The sequence below is a fragment of the Furipterus horrens genome, unplaced genomic scaffold, assembly GCF_987537825.1.
Source record: "Furipterus horrens unplaced genomic scaffold, mFurHor1.1.pri manual_scaffold_4, whole genome shotgun sequence".
Classification (NCBI taxonomy): Eukaryota; Metazoa; Chordata; class Mammalia; order Chiroptera; family Furipteridae; genus Furipterus; species Furipterus horrens.
In genome coordinates, this window is record NW_028327174.1 from 93,597,108 (window position 1) to 93,614,374 (window position 17,267).

Here is a 17,267-nt window from a genome sequence, read left to right on the forward strand (position 1 = left end):
TGCAAATTACCAAGTATCATACATGACTGACACATGGTAGCCTCAGCCTGTCCCAACTGGGTCAGATCCCTGCACCCATGGCTAGCCCTCTGGGCCCTGGGCTGTGATTGCCAGGAGCCAACCACTCCTGTGGGGTGTTAAGATGATCAGTGAGGCCATGTCATGTCAATAACTGCTAACCAACTTGAGAATTTGTGATTTGATAAATATCCTGGTATTAAAGGTTGAATAGCATTTAAAAAGTAATTATTACTTATAAATCTTCATCAGGTAGTCTTTTTTACTCTCAGAAATATGGCCTTAACAGTTTAATGACCAAGGAGTGTCAATCTGCTTTTCCTCAGCATCTAACACAGTGATGACAATGTCAATTGGCTCCCTAGCTCCCCTGTATTTGTCTGGGGTAGTGAGCAGAGCAGAAGCAGCCATCCTCTCCTCGTCTCCCCGCTGTGCCTGGCTAGTCCGCAGGGCCTCACAATCCCACTGCTGCCATGCAGACAGATGCCCATACAACAGAGCACACAACTGAACATCCTACACGAAGGACTAAATAAAAGTGTCCTCAAAAACGAAGGGAAGTGTCGCTGGTTCGATTCCCAATCAGGGCACATGACTAGGTTGCACATCAGGTCCCCAGTTGGGGGCGCGAGTGAGAGGCACCCACACAGTGATGTTTCTCTCCCTCTGTTTCTCCTTTCCCCTCTCTCTAAAAATAAATAAATAAATAAACAAAACTAACAAATAAATGAATAATTTATTTTTTAAAAATGAAGGGAAGAAGACTACATCTATGAGAAACTTTTATGAAAAAAATTCTACATATGGTCGGGACTTTGTTTCATTGGAATGATTCCACACTTCCCTAAGCTAAGTTCCTTCTGTTTGTATGAAATAAATAAAGTAAAAACAAATATGAGCTGATGCTATAAGAAAAGAAACTGAAAATGTCAAGAAATGGGCACTCTGTATAAAGTATAATATTTTATAGGTTTTGTATATAAATAATGAAAAAAACAGACTACTGCTAAGTCAGGAACAGTATCAAGTTATTGTATAAGTTAGAAGTAAATGTCAAATGCATTAAACAGGTGTAGGGATTTAAGGATAAATAAAGCCCCAAACTATAATAATCCATGAGTCATCCCCAAATTGGGGGGTGGAGAAAGGCAGAGGAAAGAGAAGGTGGTGACTACTACCAGGCCCTCATCAACCCAGCTTGTAGTAAAACGCACCCCCCCTAACTGGTCCTCATGAACAACGACAGTGCCTGGCCAGTCCTAACCACCAACTGCCCCTGTTGCCCATCTCAAGGGTCACTATGTGACCTTACTCTTGATTCAAATTTGTTCCTATCACCAAATTTCTCCCTCAGGTTTCTTGAGAGGGAAACTAGATAAACCCCTTACTCTCGTGTATATTAAAAAGATCCTAAGAGCTGCCAACTCCCTTCTCTCCCAGCCTCGGAGACTGCAGCCAGTGGAACAAGAGCCTCACTGCACAAGCACAGCCTGGCACCCAAGCTGCAGGCAGGAGCTGCAGAAGCTGCCCCACAGCAGGTGGGCCCACCGCTGTTTCCCCAAGTACTGCAGAACAAAGAGTGCCTAACTTCTTTACTACAAAGAATGTCGCACCCGGGTTTTGACTTGTGGGGAAGCATCGAAGCATCATTAAAAGAAAAAAATTACTGCAATTGCAAAAACAATATTAATGAGCTAATACAGTCACATAGCCAATTTTTTCAATAGGCCTAGTTTCTCACAGGAAAAAAAAAAGACATTTAACTATCACATTTATAATAGACATGCTGTCTCAAATACATAGTCTTCAAAAAAGCAGGTGATCTACAAGGTGGAGAGGTGCCCAGGCGTGTCACTCACGGCTTCTATGATGACTGAGTAGGGTGTCCTTGCTGTGAACACGAAGCCCAGCTTTTTAGCTCCTTTCACCAAAGCAGCTTCATCTGTCAATCAAGAGTTAACGAAACATTGATTAACCACTGGTTATGCCAGACTTCTGCTTAGCAAGCGTTATTTTTCAAATTAACAAAACCCACAGCAGTTAAAGAGGCCTGGCCTCATGTGAAACTCGGGATACAGAAGGTACCTGCTCCCTCTTCCTCCCACCAGGGGCCGCATAGAATCACTTCTGTTAAATGAGAAGGCTCAGAACTAAAAGTAATTCATGGAGACAACAGTGATTCGTGGGCAGCCGTCCGTCTCGAGAGACGATGGTGTAGCTTCTTAAGAGTCTATCTGCACAGCCGAGAATGGCTGTGCAGTTCGACTCGGGAGTGACACGGTATCTGTCTCCTCCCGTGTTGAATCGACATCTTACGATGACGCTGGAGTGTCCTCTCCAGTGAAGCTGAAGCTACAGAGCCTGGGCAGGGTGATATGGAGGGTCTGCTGTTGCCCATGCAGCAGACCCCCCCTCTCTTCGCAGCTGAAGGGTCCAAGGGAAAGACGGAGTCAATACAGCTTGGCTTCAGGTGCGCCGCAGGAGTTGCCGGTGTTGACTACAACGTCAAACCGCCTTAGGGACTCCGGCTCCGGATTTTCTGTCGGGGTTTACTCCCTTAGCCTTTCCCCTGAAGAGGTATGCCGCAAGGCAGCGGAGGTTTTTTGGAGTCAGAGTTTTCCTTCTCTGATGTGCCCTGACTGAAGATCGAACCAGTGACACTTAGCTCGCAGGCCGACGCTCAATCCACTGAGCTAAACCAGCCAGGGCCCAGAGCCTACGTAGGGTTCTGTAAATGGTCAGAACACAACAGTGATTACATACCTACTATTCTTGATTGGAGTCAAGTTCTCTAATGAACTTGAGTGATACTCCCATGACTTTCTGACTAAACGTCTTCTCTGAGCGAGGCAGTGTTTTAGTTCCAGCACTGAGGGATTCATAGAGCACCAGGAGTGGGTAGCATTAGCGCTCCAGGACAGAGCTTCACCAGCAGTTGGAAAATCTATGAGGGGTTGGCGGGGAGAGGACAAGGAAGCCAACCACACTCACTCCTGAGAGCTCTGTCTAGCATGTGATTTCTGCTAGGAAACACAAGACAGCTTGGGGCCTCTCTTGCTGTTAAGGTGTTACTAGAGTCAGTGGAACCCAGCACCAGCTTTCTCTGGTTTTAATACTTATAGCCTTAGCCTATAAACTGTGAGGCCAGAGACAAATAGCAGGGTCTGTGTGGGGCAGGCTATACCATCACATCTCCCACAAGCAACTGCAAACACCCATGTCTCCAGAGGAGACAGCAGGGCACATCAGCCAGGAGGCCTCACCTGGGGAGGAGGCCTGGTAGATGATGTTATCTCCATCCTTCTCAGGAACGACAGTGTGGCACACGGCCAGAAGGGTGAGGAACTCCTGGATGCAAGGAGCTGTGGGCTACAAACAGGACAGCGAGTTAATCCATCTGTCTAACACACTGACATAACCCGGACTTAGAGTCAGGTCATCTCCTGCATAGACCTCTGTAATGGCTTCCTGCTCCTCCCTTTAGAAGAGGATGACTATCATGTGGACTCCAGGTCCCCCATTATCTGGCACCTGCTCACCATCAAGCCCCATCTCCTGCCATTCACCCTGTTACATTCTCCACCAGCCACTTGGGTCTGCAGGTCTCCAGCAAGGTTCCTCCTTCCTACTGTTCCATCACTGCCCCTTACAGGTGTTCAGTCAATTCTTCTATTTACTCATCCTCTGGGTTTCAGTTTAACAGTCAGTACACCTGAGAAGGCTGTCGTCACGCCTCTTTTGCAACATCGTTCTTGACGAGCTAGCCCGTGTAGGCAGTCAGGTGAGAACAAAGAGAAAGCCAGTGCCCCCTCCTAGGTCACCCCAGCATCCTGCTGCCCACTTCTGTAAGAGGCCGGAAGGGTGAGCAGGTTGTCTGCCTTGCTCCCAAATGTATGCCCAGCCCAAGCAAACAGAAGGCAGTCAGATCTACGTCGGATCACCACAGTTGAGAGCTGACTCAGCAGCCACTGAGTCCCACGGCCTCCTACGCCGTCGCACTGACGCTTGCTCTACAGCAAGTCTGCTCTCTAACTCCATAATCACTTACAACCTGTAATGCAGTGCCCTCCTAGCCTATTATGATTTTTTAAAAAACAAAACCAGAATTGTCATGGATATGTATTACAGTAAATACATTTCTTTGTCTTCCCCACCCCACACACAAAATTCTTATATTTTTTTTATAGGAATTAGACTGTATTTATACAATGATCAGTGGAAAAATAACATCTTAATACTACCTACCTATCTAAAAATACTGTATGCATTTCTAAATATTAAAGGATTCTAAAGCTTCTAAATATGGTCCTGGAATATTTTATTTATTAATTTATTAAATTATAAATTTATTAATTATAAATAAATTAATTTTAGTCATTCAAAAAATATCTGCATGCCTACTATATGTGAGGCACTACACTATCGCTTTTTATATTTATTTTACAAGAGTTTATGATTCATATGTAAGTAAAAACATGTAATTTTATAAATTAATTCAATATCTAATTGTAACTAAACTCTTACTCGCTTACCAGGGTGCAGTTGACTCTCCTAGGTTTTCAAAGCAGACAATAATATCATCCACAAATGACTACTTTTCCCCATCTTTTTCCAATATACACACTTATTTAGTTCTCACCTGCCTGCATAGTCTAGCACTTTCAGAATGATGTTCAAAAGACAGGGGTGATACCAGGTTTCCTTGTCCTGAGGTTATTTTAAAATCACTGTCGTTAATTCTTTAATGTTTCACTTTTAAATATACAGGTGATTATAAATTTGAGATAGATTTGTATTTTCACATTCAGGTAACAACTTTGTGTTTGCTAATTTTTATGGAATTTTCTTCTTCTTTTTTTGTTTGTTTGTTTTGTCACCAAAAACAGTGACTAACATTTTTAACATTTTTAGTTTCTCTCCTGACCTGAATGTAATTTGAGAGCAACAGATCACACTGTTCAAACAGCTATTTCTTATCAGCTTTCGGGAAAAGAGAATGCACATTAACTTATAGTTCAATGAAATCTTTCAATTAGAGAATCTACCAATTCCCCAAGGCCTACACCACAAAAGTGGCTTTTATCCAAAAACACTTTAATTTCAGTTCACTTCAAAATTACCTTCTGCACCAGAGTTAGCTATCTAGTCCTGCATGTCACCTTTCCCACAATAAAACAACACAAGAGTCTCTGATTTAATAGCAAATAAACTTAATAGCAAAACATTTTCGGAGCATTATAAAGTTGCACACACACTCAAATTAAGCTTCCACCTTGAGTAGAAGCCCAGACAAAACTCTTAAAGATCAAGCCCTAGCTGCTGTGGCTCAGTGGATTGAGCATCGGCCTCCCAGCCAAGTGTTGCTGGTTCGATTCCTAGTCAGGGCACACGACTAGGTTGCACATCAGGTCCCCAGTTGGGGGCGCAAGTGAGAGGTAACCACACAGTGATGTTTCTCTCCCTCTCTTCCTCCTTTCCCTTCTCTTCAAAAATAAGTATATAAACAAACAAATAAGTAATTATTATTTTTTTAATTCTTAGAGATCAAAAAACATCCCCAAGACAAATTAATCTACCTTTGGTTCTCTATGTAACCTGATATTCTATAATAAATTAGGAGAGGGAAACAAACTTAACTTGAAGCCTATGGATAAGGTATTTGTAATATATTTAGACGAGTGCTCCATGTATGAAAATAAACTTTTTCACTAACTTCCAAGAAGAAAAAGGATTTATAACTTCAAAGTACTGAGTGTTGGAGAACATAGGCAGGCATGTGTGTGTGTGTGTGTGTGTGCGCGCGCGCGCACGCGCGCGTGTGTGTAGACTGTTCTACACGTTGAAAGAAATTGTGGGAAAATACACATATAATATTTAACATTTTAGCTATCTCTAAGTGTACAATACAGTGGCATTGAATATGTTCACAATGCTGTGTATCCATCACCACTAATATATACCCAAAACCTTTTCATCTTCACAGCAAACACTGAACCTATCAAACAATAACCCCCATTCTCCCTTCCCCCTAACCTCTAGTAATCTCTATTCTGCTCTGCCTCTCTTCTAGGTACCTCATATAATTATAATCATATAATATCTGTCCTTCAGTTAACAGATTTTAATCTGCACAAAATGCTTTATGTATCCAGAAATTAGTATATTCAATTTATTTGATGAACGTAAAAAAATAGCAGAAAACTATACATGTCTAAAATTGTCTTGCATTCCAATTTGCATCTATAAAGTATATAAATAATATACATATACAAATAATTTCTTCTTGAAAACCCAGGCTGAAAAGTCCTAGGCATAATGATTCAAAATATGTTGGAAAATTATCCCACAAACAGAAAGTCACTGGTTAGTGATATAATTAAGGGACAACATGAATTGTTCCTAGAGTTGATCTAATAAAAGGCAAATTCCATCTTGGCTATCAGCCCACACAAAGCTTAAAAACAGTCCTGAAGGACCCAGAAAAGCAGAAATGATGACCCAGGAAAAACAGAAATCCTGCAGCAGATGGAAGAACTCCCTTGGGAGGAAAGTAAGAGTTTCTTGATTCAAATGTTATAATTTTAGTCAATGGTCCCAAGAGAATTTAAATAAGAATGTCGGATATCCAGAGGCTAAAATCCTAGAATGCTCTTTCCCTCACCTCAACCATATTTTGGCAAAATAACTAAGTGATCTAATGGACTCTACTGTACACCTGAAACTAATACAAAATAATATTGAATATAAACTGTAATTAAAAATAAAAATTTAAAAATGTTTAAAAACATCCATTGGGAACATGTAATTCAATCCCACACCTTTCCAAAGAAAAATATTGGAGTCTATAGTCTTCATCATTTATAAAGGAGCTAGATGTTAAAGGCCAAAGGACTTAATTAATGCAGTAGTCAGAATGAACACCTCAGAAGGATTCAAGGATCCTTGAAAGCTCTTTAAAAATATTAAATATAGGCAAGTAGGCTTGTACTAAAAATAGAAAATAAATTCCTCAATCCATGGCCTCATTAAACATTTATTGAACTCTGTGTACCCAGATTATTAAAATATCCTTAAAAGCCCCCATGTTCTCATCAATGCTTGTGATAATCTCACTAGGTCAGGGCTTCCTTTTACAAGGGCTGCAGCTGCCGCTACTCTTGCTGGCCTTCCCACGAGAAAAGAACATTTGACTCAGGAGAGTCAAAAGTAAGGAGTAAAGCAAGGAACAAAAAAGTTCACTAACTCTCTAAGAATGGGGTTTCCTCCTAAAATGCATGCCATTGACCATGGGACAAGAAATGCTCATTAGGAGATCCTTATCCATGCTCAGTCTCTACTCAAATGTCAAGAGAGGAGAGGCTAAAGAACATGTGATCGATGATCAGAAAATCCTAGAAACCCAGGACATACAAATATGGGTTCACCTTTAGAGAAAACATCTGCATGTGTACATAAATAAACTGAGCTAAGTATTTAAAGATTTCAAACACTGGGAGCAGGTACAGGGGATCTCCCAAGGATCTCTGCTTCAAATAAAGATATGCCCCTGGCCACTGGGTTTCTATGCCAGCCCACATTTAGGTCCATGCAAACACCATTCAGTTCAAGTGGCCACACTGTCTACATTTCAAGTTATGGTAGCCATAACACCCACTGAAGAGATCCAACTCCTCTGTCTACACAAAACAAAATCACATAATTACTTTTCCAAGGGGTCACATCATACCTATCCCTATGATGCAAACGTATACAATGTCTCTTAATGATGTTACATGTCTGATTCCCCAATTAATAGAAGTCCCTTGAGTGGAATTTTTATTCATTTCTTCCCCTAGTACCTAGCAAAGTGATCGATATAAAAATTAGGACCTTAAACTGTTTGCCAAATGAATGAATAAATAAAAGAGTATCTCACTTAAACAGGGATCCAACAGTTTGGTGCTATCCCGAAGCCAACACTGCGATTCCACACTACTCAGTACATTATGTTCATCTTGCTTCCTCTGCTGTGTTTTCCCCTATTGACCTATGATAGGAAAACAAGCTCTGTGAAACTAAACTAAAAGCAGTTTTCTGAGACTCTCTGCCACCCTGTCACTTTTTCCTTTCCCATTCAACACCCCAACTTGAATAGACACATTCAGTCATCCACCTTTGTTATTACCTTCAACCTAAATACAATTTGAGAACACTTGAGTCCACTTAAAGAAAGCAAATCCCTGCAGTGCACCTGCTTCTTTGGCATCCTTGGTTAACACTTCACTCCTCCAAGGAAGCTTCTGAAAATATCATTCTTCTTTTTGAAGAACCTCTAGCCTAGAAACTGGATACAACTTTAAGATCAAAATCCAAGAAAGGACTGCATCGATGACTGTGACCCGGAGCACAGACTTCAGTAGCATACTCTCTGTGGTCTGGGACCATGTCATGGGCATTGCTAGGGCTAAGGCAGAATGTCTGCATCCCAGCTCATGGATGGCAGTGCCTTATACACTCATGTTTGAAAACCACTGCTGGGAAGGTTTCAGCATTGACAAATGGATGCTAACTGCAATAGAAAAAATGAAATTTCCTTGCTGAAAATTCAGAGAAAGCATTAAATATATCTATCTCTTACCAAAATTTTGGAAAGACGAAGTTTTAATTTTGCTCAAGGTTATCTAATTTTAAAACTAAAATTTTATTCAGAAAGAAATTAATAATATTATATCTAACTTATACCTACTAAACTGAAATGCTTTGATCCCTGAATATTTTTCTAAGTCAGTATTTTTTAGAGTATCCTTTAAAAGTAAATGTATGTGATGCTGCAGTTAGTTCTGGTTTGTTACAATAGTTGAGATAATGTGTCATAGTTAAGATTCAAACTCTTAAGCTATGAGTCTCATTTCTACATTTGTTTGCTGGGTAACTCTTGGCCAAGTCAATCTTTCTATTCAGCTTTCTATTAACTCTCTGGGGTGACTCAGGTACTAGAGGAAACACATGTTTGGCACAGAGCAGGATGCTATAACTGTTACATGCTATTATAGTTTTTTTTTTCCCTAAATTATCCTAGTCAAAGGATATTGCAATTACTTTTCAAGATATAAGACCTTGCAGATTCACAACTGTGAAGAAATAGTACTATAGAAGTCTTGTTTATAAAGCAACAGAAATATGAAACATTAAAGAATTCTACAGTAAGGCTTGTTTTAGTCTTGATGTGCTGCTTTATAACTTTACCAGATATTTAATTCAGCTTTACATTAACTTATAAAAAGTGTTAACCACAAAGCACTACCCATATACATAAAAAGAAGTATACCATAAGCTGTTTAAAGTTCTAGAGGCAAAATATTGGCCTTACATGATGATCTTCTATGTTCTTCAAGAGCCTGGGATCATCAAAGTCACACGAATCACTAGTGGGACAAGGCATCCGACTGTAAATGAGACAAGAAAACATTTATTCAGTTAAAACTTTCTTTAAGATAATTCAAAGCCAGTAAGAATTTTTCTCCAAGAAGATCCACACCTAAACTCTTAAAGATTAGTAATACCATATATTATTTCAAACCTCAGACAGTAAGTCTTTTACCTTACTGTAAAATGTTTTGTAAGTTTTTGTAGACAACAGCATAGCTACAAGGAAAAGAAACAGAGGCAAGGACCAATGCCTGACTTTGTCATTTTAGTTGGTCTCTGTAAAACTTCTACCAGGAAAAACTTGCAAGAGCACCTGCTCAACACAGGAAAAACATGAGAAATTACTGCCTTGTTACTGTGCAACCATTTATGGCCAGGGCTCTAATACAGGAGGAAGAAGGAGGCAAGTAATTATGAAAACGGAAACTTGGTATTATGGCTGTGTCCTGCCCCACTGAACAAAATGTGATGTGTTAATTATATTCATATATCTCTACTTCTTCCTGAAACCCCTTCTTCAAGACAAAGACAATGGAAGAAGAGAGGACAACACAGCTGATGTCAGCCTGAACTCTGAATAGGTATCAGAGTTAATGCAGCAGAGGAAACAAAAACCAACAGCTTGTAAAGGAAAGCACCTAAAATGCGAGCTGATGCCCTCAGGTGAAGTAACTGCAGTACTTTATCCCTGTGGGATAAAGATAAGGTGGCAAATGGGACAGGTTCCAAATCCACTAAGGAAGGGTCAGCCTGCAAGAACCCTCCCTCGTCCCATGCAGCCTGGCAACCAAACTTTCTTCACCCAGAAAGAAATGGAAGGTTTATCCTTTAGAAAGGTAAAGGTTAAACCAGATCAGCCCTGGACCCAGGGACACTGGACACAGAGGCAAGTCAGGTAGGGCATCCTCCCAAGGCAGGGGTTTTAAGTGAAATCCTGTATCAGATGATGTCTGTCCAGAAGTTAACCAGCCATGTAATAAGAAAAATAGACATTTACTGAAGAAGATACAAAATACAAGAAACATTGTACATAAGAAAATGACACCTCAGTCCCTGTCAAAGTAGATACCTTGGGACCTCACACAGTTCTCCCAATTAACCATCAGCTGTACCATTGTATTACCCTGAATTTCATCAATTGTCTGAAATCTATTCCTTTTAAAAGTGATTTTAGTTTTGGGAAAAGCCAGAAGTCACAGGGCTCCAAATCTGGGCTGTAGGCAGGCTGAGTAACCTCAGCAATTTGATATTTCACCAAAAAATTCTGCACGAGACGTGATGCATGAGCTGGTGCATTGTCATGATGAAGCTGCCAATCACCAGTTCCCCACAGCTGAAGAGTTTCCACAGAGGAATTAATTAATGCAAATTTGATGCAGATTCATTGCTCTACTTGCTCCATCTTTTTTTAATGAGACAGATACACAGCACCCATACTCACTCAACAGCGTCTACTGCCCCCACTGACTAATACAGTGAAGTTGTCATTGTTCACACATTTATATTCCAGTCCACTCTCCCTGGCTACTAGGTTACATCAATGTCATGCAAACCATTCTCATTATATCAACAATGGCTGGCCTTTTTCTGGACAGACCTTCTTTGCTGAAAGGTATAATCACCAACCTTCTGCTTCCACTCAATTCCCATAACAACTACAGCTACGTATATAGCCCTCGGAAGGAAATGGAAGATTTCTTCTCATGAGAAGACTGATCAACTCACAAGAAAGACCGACAGACATGACATCAAGGGATTCTCTAATAAAATAGTACGTCCTGGCTAATCATCCCACAGGGAAGCCAGTTAGTCATCAACCACATTGCACCCCACCACACACAGGCCTACTAATCAGTTTTGTTAGTATACAAATCTTAAAACATGAGCAGACAATCACTAGTCCTATGGGAAATATAAATCAATACCACAATGAGATACCACTTGATATCCAACTGGGATGGTTATTATTATTTTTAATTATTTCATTAATTAACAAGTAGTTCAAGAAAGTAGAAAAATTGTGCATTATGGGCAGGAATGTAAAATGGTACAGCTACACTGAAAACATGTAGTGGTTCCTCAAAAAGTCAAACACAGAATAAGCACATGACCCAGCAATTCCACTTTTACGTATATACTCCAAATAATTGAAAGCAGACACTCACTATGCACCAATGTTCGTAGCAGCATTATTCACATTAGCCATCAAGTGAAATGACCTCAAATGCCCATCAACAGATAAATGGATAAACAAAATATGTATATACATGCAAAGAAACATTATTCAGCCTTTAAAAGGAATAAAATTCTGATATGTGCTACATAACATGTATACTATAACCCTGAAGACATTATCCTACCTAAGAAGTGGCAAGTGGAAGTACTGGACCAAGGGTTCATTATTTTTTGTTAAAGTTTTGTAGTATTACTGAACTTTGAAAATTATATTCATGTTTAAATTTTATTCTGGTTCTCTCTTGAAATAACATATATGCAACTTTTAATTACAAAATATCCAGGTGACACATGACAATATAAAGTTGTTCTATAGCCTTTCCCACTAAAGCATCAAGACATGCTAGAATCTACTTACGAGAAGTCATCTGAGGATGGCTCTCTTGTCAATTCTGGAAAATGACTGCCAGAAAGAGAGAGAAACAGAGTGGTCACAAAACTATGAACAAATGATAGGCATTGGAACATTCTCCAAAATAGGTCACACATTGGGCCACAAAATAAATCTTAATAAATTTAAGAAGACTCAAATCATATCAAGCATCTTTTTCAACCATAATGGTATAAAACTAGAAATCAATTACAAGAAGAAAACTGAAAAAATCAGAATGTGAAGATTAAACATACTATTAAATAACCAATGGCTAAATAAATAAATAAATTAAATACCTCGAGACAAAAGAAAATGGAAATATAGCAAAACTTATGGGATGCAGCAAAAGTAGTTCTAAGAGGGAAGTTCATAGTGATAAATGCCCACACGTCAAGAAATAAGAAAAACCTTAAACAACCCAATTTTACTCATCAAAGAACTAGAAAATGAACAAACAGAGTCCAATGTTAGTAAAAGGAAAGAAGGAACAAAGACCAGAGGGGAAATAAATAGAGCCTAAAAAGACAATAGAAAAGATCAATAAAACTAAGGGCTGGTTCTGTAAAAAAAATGGACAAAACTTTTGCTAGACAAACCAAGAAAAAAAAAGGGAGGTCTCAAAATCAGAAATGAAAGAGGAAAAGAGGGAATATTACAATTCACAACACACAAACACAAAGGATCGTAAGAGATTACTATGAACAGCTGTACACCAGTAAATTAGAAAACCTAGAAAAAAAATGGATAAAGCAACCTACGAAGACTGCATCATGAAGAATAGGAAATATGGGCAGGCCCACATTAAACCAGTAATCAAAAAGGCCTCCCAACAAACAAAAAGTTCCAGACCAGACAGCTTCACTGGTGAATTCTCTCAAACATTCAAAGAAAAATTAATACCAGTCATTCTCAAACTCTTCCATAAATATAAAAGGATGGAACAATTCCAAACTCATTCTATGAGACCAGCATTACCCAGATACCAAAACCAGACAAGGGTACCACAGGAAAAAAAAAATCATGGCTGATATCTCTGATGAACAAAAATCCTTAACAAAATATTCACAAACCAAATTCAATAATATATTAAAAGGATGATACACCATGACCAAGTAAATTTTATTCCAAGGATACTAGACAGTTCAACATCTGCAAATCAATCAATGGGATTACACCACAGTAACAAATGAAGTATAAAAATCATACAACCATTTCAATAAATGCAGAACAAGCATTTGACAAAATTCAACATCCAGTTATAATTTAAAACTCTCAACAAAGTGGGCACAGAGAGAACACACCTCAACACAATAAAGGCCATACGTGATAAGTCCATATCTAACATCATACTCAGTGGTAAAAATTGAAATTTTTTTTTCTAAGATAAGGAACAAGCCAGAATGCCCACTCTTGCCACTTTTATTCAACATGGTACTGGAAGTCCTAGCCAGAGCAATTAGGCAGGAAAAAGAAATAAAAACATCCAAATCAGAAAAGAAGAAGTAAAACTCTATTTGCAGATGATATAATAAATATTGAATATGCTAAAGACTCCATCAAAAACACTGCTAGAATAACCAAATTCAATAAAGTTGCAGAATACAAAATCAACTACAAAAATCTGTTGCATGCCTATACATTAATAATGAACTACCCAGGAAGAGATATTAAGAAAACATCAAAGACTTCCAGCCAAGGTGGAGGTTAAGTAGACATGCTTTGTCTCCCTCCGCAACTAAGAAGGAATACAACTACCCCAAAACTGGAGACAACCAGAAGTTCCAGAGAATCGAGCTGCATGGAAGTCCAACAAACAAAGATATAAAGAAGAAATACTCTTCTAGATAGGTAGGAGGGGCAAGGCTGGGGCAGAGAGGACATAGTGTGGAGGCAGTGGCAGGGGCGGCTGCCACAGAAGCTATGGCCAGACGGTGGAAAGCATAGCCACACATTTAAAAAAGTAGGGAGGGACACCTGGGTAGTTCTACCAGCACCAGACCAGACTGCAGAGTTCATGGTTCTAGCTCTGGGGAAAATAAAGCCTCATTGCTTCTGACTATCAGAACAAGTGGGGGTTGCAGTGGCAGAAGAAACTGCTGGTCTCTCAACAGAGTCCATTCATTTAGAGGGCCCCCATGTCCTGAGAATGTCTGTACACCCACCCATTGTGGGAACAACAGCCAGGGCAACAGCTAGAAAGACACCAGTCTCATAGGGGAAGCAGAAGAAGTGCCTGGAAAAGGGGCAAGTGCTAAGCAAGTGGCACTATTCCCTCTCAGACCCCTCCCCCACATACAGTGCCACAACATGGTGAAAAGGGTCACCCTGTACTTACGATACCTAGGCTCTGCCTCTTACAATGTAACAGGTGAAACAGCTCTACCTAAGACACAGAGACAAGCACAGGAGCCTATCAGAATTATGACCCAAAAGAGAGAACAGATCAAGGTTCCAATGGGAGAACTAAGCAATGAGGAGATAACCAACCTAACAGATGAGAGTTCAAAATACTGGTGATAAACATGCTCACATACTTGACAGATAAGCTTGAACATGGCAAACACAGAAGGGAAGAAGTGAAGGCTATGCTAAGTGAAATGAAGAAAAAAATCCACACAAAACCAACAGTAAAAAGAAGAAAACTGGGGTTCAGATAAATGATTTGGAACATAAGGAAGAAATAAAACAGTCAACCAGGACAGATGGAAGAAACAAGGATTAAAAAAAAACAAGAAGAGGTTTAGGAACCTCTGGGACAACTTTAAACGTGCCAACATCCAAATCGTGAGGGTGCCAGAATGAGAAGAATATGAACAAGAAATTGAAAACTTATGTGAAAAAATAATGAAGAAAAACTTCCCAAATTTGGCAAAGGAAATAGACACACAAGTCCAGGAAGCACAGAGAGTCCCAAAGAAGCTAGACCCAAAGAGGACCACACCAAGACACATCATAATCAAAATGACAAAGGTTAAAGATAAAGAGAGAACCTTAAAAGCAGCAAGAGGAAAGCAGAGCGTTACCTACAAAGGGGTTCCTATAAGACTACCAGCTTATTTCTCAAAAGAAGCTTTGCAGGCAAGAAGGGACTGGCAAGAAGGATTCAAGGTGATGAAAATCAAGGACCTAAAATGAAGATTACTCTATCCAGTAAAGCTATCATTTAGAATGGAAGGGCAGATGAAGTGCTTCCCAGACAGGGTAAAACTAAAGGGGTTCATCATCACTAAGCCATCATTATACGAAATGTTAAAGGGACTTATTTAAGAAAAAGAGGACCAAAACTATGAACATTAAAATAACAACCAACTCACAGCTATCAACAACAGAACCTAAAGAACAAAAACAAAAAACAAAAAACAAAAAAAAAACAAGCTAAGCAAACAACCAGAATAGGGACAGAATCATAGGTAAGGGGATCATTTGGAGGCTTATCAGCGGGGGTGGGGGGGGGCGGCGCAGGGAGAAGTGGGGAAATGGTGCAGGGATTAAGAAGCATAATTGGTAGGAACAAAATAGACAAGGGGAAGTTAAGGATACTATAGGAAAGGGTGAAGCCAAAGAACTTATATGCATGACCCATGGACATGAACTAAGTGGGGTGGGATTGCTGGAGGGAAAGGGTTACTGGGAAGAGGGGAGCAAAGGGAAAAGAAATTGGGACAACTGTAACAGCATAGTTAATAAAATATACTTAAAAAAAAAAGAAAATATCACATTTACAATTGTATCCAAAAAAAAATAAAATACCTAGAAATAAATTTAACCAAGCTGGTGAAAGGCCTATACACTAAAAACTATAAGCTATTAATGAAGGAAATTAAATAAAGCACAAATAAATGGAAAGGTAGCCCATGCTTATGGATAAACAATTTATAGTATTAAAACATCCATATAATATGAAGCAATCTATAGATTCAATGCAATCCCTATCAAAATATCAATGGCATTTTTCACAGATATAGAACAAATAATACTAATATGTATGGAACCATCGAACCACAAAAGAACCAAATTGCCAAAGCAATCTTGAGAAGGGAGAACAAAGCTGAAGGTATCTTACTGTCTAATTTCAAACTATATCACAAAGCTATAGTAATCAAAACAGTTTGTTGTTGACATAAAAACAGACACAAATCAGTGCAACAGAATAGAAAGCCCAGAAATACACCCATACCTATATGGCCAATTAATTTACGACAAAAGAGCCAAAAATAAACAATAGGGAAAGGACAGCCTCTTCAATAAATGCTGGCAAATTTGAGGGCCACATGCAAAAGAATAAAACGGACCCCTACCTTATATCACACACAAAAATTAACTCATAATAGATTAAAGACTTGAACATAATACCCAAAACCATAAAATTCCTACAAAAAAAATAAAAATAAAAAACATGGGTGGTAAGCTCCTTGTCATTGGTCTTCACAATGACTTTTTGGATTTGGCACCAGAAACTTATAAGTATCCTTTCAAAATATCAGAAAGTCAAGGTATTTGAGTAAGCAGATAAAAATAAACTTATTTTTTTGGAAGAATACAAATCAAATTTTCAATAAGTGATAAACACGTTTACCCATAGGTTACTCCGGCAATGCTGCACTTCTTGAAGTTCATGATATTGCATGTAAGAGTACCAGTTTTGTCAGAAAACAGGTATTTAACCTAAAATCAAAGAATAAGAGAAACATATATACATCAAAGATGTAATAAAGTGCAAAAACAATAAAGTCTTTATTCTATGTTTTTCAAAATCTGTATAAATGTTAAAAGGTAAATTTCCTACAACCAAGCAAAATGTGTTTAGAATTATATACATTATATATAATTATTATTATATATTATCATTAAATTAATACACTTTAATGCTTAGACTATTTAAAATCCTTTTTCAATAACCAATTCTAGAGCCCAATTGTGTGGAAATGTGCAAAGAAGACTCAGTAACAACCCTGGAGCCATTTTAGATCTATAAGCACTAAGCACTAAGTACTGCCACAAGGCATCTCAAAGACACATATCATTCTTCAAGATATTCCCATGATCTCTTCTAATGTCCAATATGTTAAAGTAATAAGCTCACACATTGGCAACCTCAAAATATTTCTTTTTGAAACTCCATCTCCTAGTTGGATCAAGAAGGCATATCCTGAAACAGCACAGAACAAACATCATGCTTCTGAATCACTATCACTGTTAAGTTTACATGAAGGCAGCATGGTACGGCTATAGA

At 38.9% G+C, this 17,267-nt stretch overlaps 1 protein-coding gene across 1 annotated transcript in view; it reads right to left on the reverse strand.

Annotated features, from left to right (window-relative positions):
- The window catches only part of ATP8A2 (ATPase phospholipid transporting 8A2), a 587,729-nt gene that overhangs the window by 419,807 nt on the left and 150,655 nt on the right, over positions 1 to 17,267 (reverse strand). Inside the window, exons 14-18 of the mRNA XM_090273780.1 lie at positions 16,611 to 16,699; positions 12,020 to 12,064; positions 9,368 to 9,443; positions 3,282 to 3,387; positions 1,878 to 1,960 (exon numbers count right to left, since the gene is read on the reverse strand). Of these exons, the coding sequence (XP_090129906.1) occupies positions 1,878 to 1,960; positions 3,282 to 3,387; positions 9,368 to 9,443; positions 12,020 to 12,064; positions 16,611 to 16,699 (399 nt within the window). The remainder of the gene's footprint in view (positions 1 to 1,877; positions 1,961 to 3,281; positions 3,388 to 9,367; positions 9,444 to 12,019; positions 12,065 to 16,610; positions 16,700 to 17,267) is intronic.